At 36.9% G+C, this 7,710-nt stretch overlaps 1 protein-coding gene across 2 annotated transcripts; it reads right to left on the bottom strand.

Moving 5' to 3' along the window:
- Positions 1-760: 760 nt before the first annotated feature.
- On the bottom strand, positions 761-5,590 carry LOC131078458 (glutamate receptor 3.3). Of its 2 annotated transcripts, XR_009358807.1 has the most exons (7): positions 5,184-5,590; positions 3,751-5,066; positions 3,385-3,665; positions 3,133-3,164; positions 2,628-3,034; positions 1,860-2,548; positions 761-1,739 (listed from the first exon to the last, which is right to left on the bottom strand). XR_009358807.1 is itself a non-coding variant. In XM_059210803.1 (6 exons), the coding sequence occupies exons 1-6, from the start codon at positions 5,464-5,466 to the stop codon at positions 2,129-2,131; spliced, it is 2,739 nt and encodes a 912-aa protein (XP_059066786.1). In that variant the 5' UTR covers positions 5,467-5,590; the 3' UTR covers positions 1,765-2,128. The 2 variants fall into 2 exon arrangements, 1 of the variants encoding a protein (XP_059066786.1); XM_059210803.1 differs by lacking the exon at positions 761-1,739 and having other exon boundaries at positions 1,765-2,548.
- Between the last annotated feature and the right edge of the window lie 2,120 nt (positions 5,591-7,710).

Below are 7,710 nucleotides of genomic sequence, written 5' to 3'. Positions count from 1 at the left end.
CTTTAGCTCTCCAAGCCTTTATGATAGGAAAGGAGTCTCGATGTTGCTTATTGATAATACAACCTTCATAGACTTGATCATCTCGTTCGATGCGAGGTAACCCTTTTACCATTTGTTTTTGGTAAAGTAGTTTTAACCCTCAAAAATGGATGTGCCCATACCTCATATGCCATAGCCATGATTCATTATTTAGGACTGCATTCAAAGCTTGAGTTTCCACATATGCAAGTCCAAGAGGAAAACTTATATTTTGTAGCATACCAACTTTAGCTACAATCCAATTGCTATCAGTTTTATCATAGACAACACACTCATTATTTTGAAAAACAACTTAATATCCTTTCTCAATAAGTTATGTGCAATTCTTAGAACATACAACATATCATTTAAATATTTCTCCATACCTTGTTTAGTATTAACTGCAATTGTTCCTTTGCCCATAACTTCAACTTCTTTATCATCGCCCAATCACACATTTGTTTTAGGAGACTCTTCCATCTTCACAAAGATATTCTTATTCCCTGCATATGATTAACACAGCCATTATCTAGAAGCCAAACACTTTCAGAAAAAAAATTTGTAACATCACATGCAAAAAATAATTTATTTTGCACTAATTTTTCTTTTAAAAAAATTAGCACGTGTCTTATTCTTTTTCCAACAATCATGTTCATAATGTCCAAACTTTTTGCAAAAATTACACTTGTGATTTGTAATAATTTTGGTTACCTCTTTCATTATTGCTATAGCATCTTCTTCTGTTATAACCTCTGCCTCGTCCACTATTGCTTTCTTTACTTTCATTATCTCTTCTTCTGAATTTTCCATATAATTCAACAAAGTTTCTCTCTTTATTTTTTGAAATGTTTAGCTTTAATTGAAATCCCTGTTCAATCATCTTTTCATTGATCAATTCATCCTTTGCTCATGTGTTTGCGGAGACCCCATTAGTTCTTCAATAGCTATTACAACAGGATCAAATTTCGAAGGCAAACTTTTCAACATTTTCTCTACTATCTTCTGATCTGTGAGATCATCTCCATAAGATTTAATTTGATTTACTAAACCCATAACTCGAGTAAAGAAATCTTGCATAGATTCAGAATCTTTCATGAAAAGATTTTCAAAATCTCTTCTAAGCATTTGTAATTTAACTGTTTTTAACGTATCTGTTCCTTGGTGTGCATTTTGCAAAAGATCCCAAGCCTCTTTTGATTTTGTTTTTGTTGTAGCAGAAATTTTAGGAAATATTGTCTTGTGTACTGCTTCTTGAATGACGAAGAGAGTTTTTGCATCCTTCTTTTTATCTTCATTTAGCTGATCTTGTTGTGCTTGTGTCCAAGAGGCAAGCACTTGTGCATTTGCAAGTTCTGAATAGCCATTCTTAACAAAATCCCACAAACCTTGAGAAATGAACAGTGTTCTCATTCTGATGCACCAGAAATCATAATTTTCTCTTTTAAACAAAGGAATATGTGGCTGTGACAAATTCAAACTATTGCTGATAGTTGCCACAATTTCAAAAACAACAGAACAGGAAAGTCTTTTTACTTCTCTCCTTTAAATGCCCAAATTTGTCTCTTCAGACAACTGTTTTTCTTTGACAACTTAGCTTTTAAAGTCTCTCACACTGCAGAAATATCTCTCTGTTATAGCTTCTCCTTCACGTTGCAGCAGGTGCTGTTTCACACAAAATAAATTCTTGCAACCAGTCCAGGCTCTGATACCGAATGTTGGATCTGGAAAAGATACAAGAAACAGAGCATAAAACAGAGCGAACAAAACAGGGCATACACAAAAATAGAGTTAAATTGCTGCAGCAACAACACTTTATTAATCTGAGTGAAGATTACAATTACATATACAGATACAGAGCTCTGCGGAGGTCTCTAATCTGTTCTCTGTGTAAGATTGTCAGATTATTACAATAGTCACAAAGGGCGGTTTATAGCCTTGCAGTGCACGCCAAGTCAAGATCAGGTTGCATTCGATGATCAGATGCCAGTTTGTAAAGGGGAAAACAACAGTTGGCAGAGAGTTGACTGAAGACGGTAGAAGTTTCCAGTGGCGGTGAACAGACGGTACTGATGTTCCCAGAAAGAAGATGAGCAGCTAAGCATTACCGCCATCAAACAGGAATTTTAGACGAAGTGGAAGCCTCAGTTCCATATGATAAAGTTGCGGTCTTATATCTCTTTCTTTTTGGTGCTGGGATGTCCTTCTTGTCTGCATAATTGGCAAACGTTCGCAATCGGGTTGAGATGGATTTGTCATGGGATGAATTCTCATTTCTGTGCACAAATCGGTAAAGCAGGTGACACAAATAGTAGACAAGGGCGAGAAATGATATGCATCCTGTGAGAAGAAATAAGCCCCAAAAGTCTTCGAGGCTCAATTTGTTTGAATCCAATCCACCAGACTCAATGTTGCATTTGTTTTCAGTTGAATTGAACCACCTCTTCCGAATTGCTTGCATATCTTTGCTTTCCGAAAGATTTAATATAGCCTTGGAAATACCTGAACCCAGCGGAGACCCCTTTGGGAACACCTGCACGCGAAATTTGAATCAATCATACAATTTGTTAATTTTAATGGGTGTGCGATTACCGAGAAGTTTGTTAACTTACGAATGAAAAGCCTCCTGTTTTGTACACGGGACCAAGTCTCGCATAGTAATTGCATCCTGTTAACAAATTTTGAGCAATAGTTTGCTCCTCAAATATGGCAGCCACTCCTCCGTTATTGGGTCCCTTCTTCAGTGCATCGGCGGAATCCTGTGGAGATGAATATGGGCGAAGTGTGCTTTCATCCACACCAAGCTGTTGTACCAAATACTTGTCTATGAAAGATCCCTGGTGATACCCGATTGGCAAATTTTGGGCGATTAAAGACTCAAGGCTCTCAACAATTGGTACAATTTGTCTGACTGTAAGCATCGAAGACAGGCTGGCCGTGTAACTAGACACTAACACAAAAACTACAAAAAGCCAAATTGCCACCACTACTTTACCCAGACCGCTTACAATCGTCTCCCCTGCGCAATCAACAAAATTAATTTAGAATTCGAAAGCACTGTAAATTGCACTATAGTTTGACCATCTGTAATAATAAGCAGGGATAAAATCTTGTTACCTTGAGTCGTGAAGAGTGTGGAAAAGGAAAACCTGCATATTAAAGACCAAGTAATTGAATCAGAAAAATCAGAAAATTTCGTATGTTGTAAGGATATCGACAATTACAATTTTGCAAATAATTGCAAACAGATTCACTAGAACCATCAATAAAATGCTCTATAACAATATTTAAATATTATATAAACTCGTGTTAGGATGTAATTTGTGAATAATGGTATAGAGACAAAGAGGGAGTGAGCGGGGGAAGTACCAGACGAATGTCAAGACTTGTTCCCGGGGCGTCCCTCTAAATTGCCTATTTCGTCTGTGCTCCAAAAACCAAACAACAGCTCCAGTGAATATGAAAAATACAACAGTAGTTATCCACAGGGCTGGAGTAAAGGGGTGCAGGAAGGCCAAGGAATAACTTGATCGCTTGTCTGAAATTGCTACCATCATTATCAATCCCGACTCTGTATACGGTTGTGTGAAATCCACAAACTTGCTCCGATTTGCAAGCACCGTTACATCTCCCACAACCGCATCGAAGTTCTGTTTATGTTTTCAAATTTAATTTCAGTCAGTCGGACGGAAATATAGATTTACAATGCAGAAAGGAACAAATAAGTGAACTGACCTGGAGGTAAACCTGATAGACGAGGTCATCATAGTAGCCCGCAGTGGCATCGCCAGTTCCATAAGGTATCCATTCATACGTCAAATTATAACCCAATCTTTCGAGCACCGATGTGAACACATCAATAGAGAAACCAGCAATCTCATATGTCTGGTTTTGTGCACCTGCGCTGGCCTTAACTGGTTTTACGCTGACGAATTTTGTAAAGCCTTTCCGCCAAGGAACCGCTATTTTCAGTTTCTTGCCTTGCGCAGGTATCTCCCACCCGCGTGGCGTCCTTGTTGATCCACCGCCCCAATGAATTTCTCGTTTCCAAGATATATTCAGGTCCCTTTCAGTCCACGACCCAACTACACTATAATTATTTCCAGCAACATTTATTATATCATAGGAGCACTCCAAAGGTTCTCCCCTTTCACGACTTATTTGAACAAGGCCGCTCAGACCATGAAAGTTTGTCCCTAGGATCTGATTAAGCAATTGCTCTCCACCGTCAAAAACCTTGAAATTGAAAATCTTGGTGCTACTGGAGGTCTCTGAGAAATCCCCATTGAACGATTTCATACGCCGGAGACGACCGATTGCAAAAGCAATCGCCCATACCGTATCATATGCAACGAGTGCGCGGGAATTTAATTCCAGGCTTGGTATTGTAGGATTCTTGGCTCTAAACCGCTGCTTCCATCTTCTTGTAAATTCATTCACACTTGGCTGATCGGTTTGTGTAAGTTTTCTTTTGACTCCCAACACACCATTCATAGAGAGGAGAGAAGTAGCGTTGAAGGAATCCAGTAGAGTGGCAAATATGTCGGTAATGATCCATACATATTCACTGCTTATCATTCCTAATTTGGAAGCCTCGGAAAACAGGATTGGAGCTAAATCAGCATGCATATGCACGATGAATACTCGCGACTCCAGCCCCATCAACTCATCCTCAAGAAGATTTCTCATTGAGGAGGCGTTGGCCTGGGGAGGCACTGCAGCTTTGAAAACAATTTTTGCCCTCACATCTCGCAAGGCATCGTTTAAGGCTGGAATGGCCCCTGTGCCTAAATCATCATCTACATACACAAGCACCACAGCTCTCCATCTATACTCCTCTATCAGCTTTGCTATTGCCCTCATTTGCATATTATCATTGGGTACTGTGCGAACGAAGTAAGGATATCGATGCATGGAAAGAGAGGGATTCGTTGCACCAAATGTCACAATTGGAACATGCGCTGCGACGCCCAAATACCCAACGAACTCAGCCACCGCGGATGTCTGTGGGCCGACTATGCTTACACATTCTTTTCTTATAAGTTCCAATGCTGCAACATTCATTACACAGCTCAACCCATTAATATTTTGTTTTATTCCAAAACAAATGAACACAAAAACAGAGCAATAATGAACAGATGATTCCGTTAAAGAGGAGGTGTTGTTACCTGCAGAAGCGCCTGTGAGTGCATCTTGTTTGGAATCTCGGATATCAATTTTGAGGAGCGCGCCATTCAGAATGCTGGTGTTTCTGTTTACGTCTTCAACCGCCAATTCAATAGCAGTCTCAGCTATTTTTCCATTAGTTGTGTCCAACGCGATTATGCAACCTATATTTATTGATGGAGCTTTCACTTCTCCTAGGGCAGCAGCACAAAACAAAAGAGCACCCATAGCAACCTGCAACACTGAAAATCCAAAATTCCGCAACCCAACTTCACACCCAGCCATACCTATAATCTTTATGTTGAGGTAATCTGCATAATTTGTTTCATTGATCTCTATATCAAATGTTAAGTCATCTCCTCCGATGGCAGGATGGGTGGTAACAGGACTGAGTCAACCAGGCGGAGGCCTCACGTTACCGACAATAGCAGAGTCATACGCCGTTGTCTATGCGGCACCCAGACTTACCATTTGACCATGTTTTTTAAATCATTAAAAATTAAAATATAACAAGTTTTTTTTTTTCAATTAATTATCAAACATGGTAACATGGTCAATGGTAAAATTTATGTGCTGGGTAGACGTTGCCGAGTCATGTTGTTGAAAAGAGAGGTAGAAAGAAAAGAATATTAATTAGTTGATTGAAAAATAAAAATAAATATCATATTTAATTTTCAATTAATTAATAAATATCATCAAAGATATATTATATGTTTTACATATACGTCATGAAAAAGAGATCTAGAAAGAATGAAATAATACAATAATTCATACCTCAAAAGACTGTACTGAACTCATTAATTTTGTAAGAATGAATATTATTTTTTTTATTTAATTTAAAATTTATTTATTTATATATGTAATTTTTTTTTTTTTTAAATGAAATTTACTTCTTGTTTTAGATATTAACTATTTGATACTAGTTTTTATTTGTTTTCAATTCTATATTTTTAACTAGTTTAGTTCTTGTTTTATATATATGTATATTACAAGCTACTCCTAATCCTTATTTATTTTCATTTCTATTTTTTATTTTTATTATTTATTTTTTATTATTGTATTTATAGTTATATCTATTTTAAAATATTTTGTTTTTATTTTGTGTTAGGATCCGGAGGCAACTGAGAGGGGGGGGTGAATCAATTGTCAATTGATTTCAACCCAAATATAACTTAATCAAACTTGATACTTAATACCGGTAAACCAAACTTAATGTTGGTAGACAGTTTAACAGTAAATATTAATACTGGTGAAACTCAATGCATAGAACAGAAAGAGAAACAACGTCCACAACACATAACACAGAGATTTGTACGTGGAAACCCTGTAAGGGGAAAAACCACGGTGGGAAACCTTACCCACAATCATATGATACTACTGCAGATAGTATGTGTATACAAATGGGGTCTGCACATGCAGAAAGGCCAACCGCCTAGAGCTCACTGCTCAATCAGAAGATAGGAGTCACACTGACTACAATTAGATGATTAAATCCAATGATAATGTACTACTCAAAGTAGCATCTCCAATGTTGGATTCAGTACCAGTTAAGCTCTGATAATCACCTTCAAACCTTCTTTGAACCTTCTTTATGGTCTGCTCATATGATCTTCAATATTCACAAATACCATGCTACATTACCATAACCATATATCGTCTCTCTATGCTATTTTATTATCTCACAAATGAGATCTTGCATATATACCAAAACCTAAGACCAAATGTGTAGGTCGGCTAACTAATAATATTACAATTAAATCAATTACAAATAAGTCAAGATGCGATGCATCATGTCGACTTAATACAATTACAACAATATCCAATTAATTAAATCATCTCCATAACATGTTGTGCTGATTTGGAATAGATAATGCATGTTGGTCCATAACCTAGACCAATTTGCCGGTAACAACAAATATGTCAACCCGATTAGACCAATAACCGAAATACCAAAACCAAGTATCCAAACCATGTCTTCGACATAACCAAGTGATGTCCAGATGATAACAAGTCATCCTCAGTGTCGGTGAACAATATACCGGTGATTGTGCATAAGTCACTGAACATGCCGATGAACATAATGTGTCGGTTCAACATAACCAAAGATATCCAGAAGGATAAGTGTTGACAAGTGTTGACATCAATGACAAAATCAATGCAACACATCCATAATACCAACATTTTGAATATTTTTTATTATTTGTATAATTTGAAATTAAATAATTTAAAATATAAAAGAATTGTTATATATGTTGAATATTGATCTATCTGTAAACACTAATAGGATCTAGCCACTAACTTAGATCTACAAATGCATTTAACAAGCAATCAATAGAGAACTATAAATGCATTCAAATAATATAAAATAAATTAAGTACATCTTCACATGCAAGATAGGCTTGTCTACATTGTTCTCCTATCCTCCAAGTTCTTGTATTGATGATGGTTGCTCTCATCTATGTAGCACATGCATAAGAGCTCAAAGATAAATGGATAGTGGTTGCGATGATGTAATGCTATAATTGTGAT

The sequence above is a fragment of the Cryptomeria japonica genome, chromosome 8 (genome assembly GCF_030272615.1).
Source record: "Cryptomeria japonica chromosome 8, Sugi_1.0, whole genome shotgun sequence".
NCBI lineage: Eukaryota > Viridiplantae > Streptophyta > Pinopsida > Cupressales > Cupressaceae > Cryptomeria > Cryptomeria japonica.
This window is presented reverse-complemented; position numbering and strand designations above follow the sequence as displayed.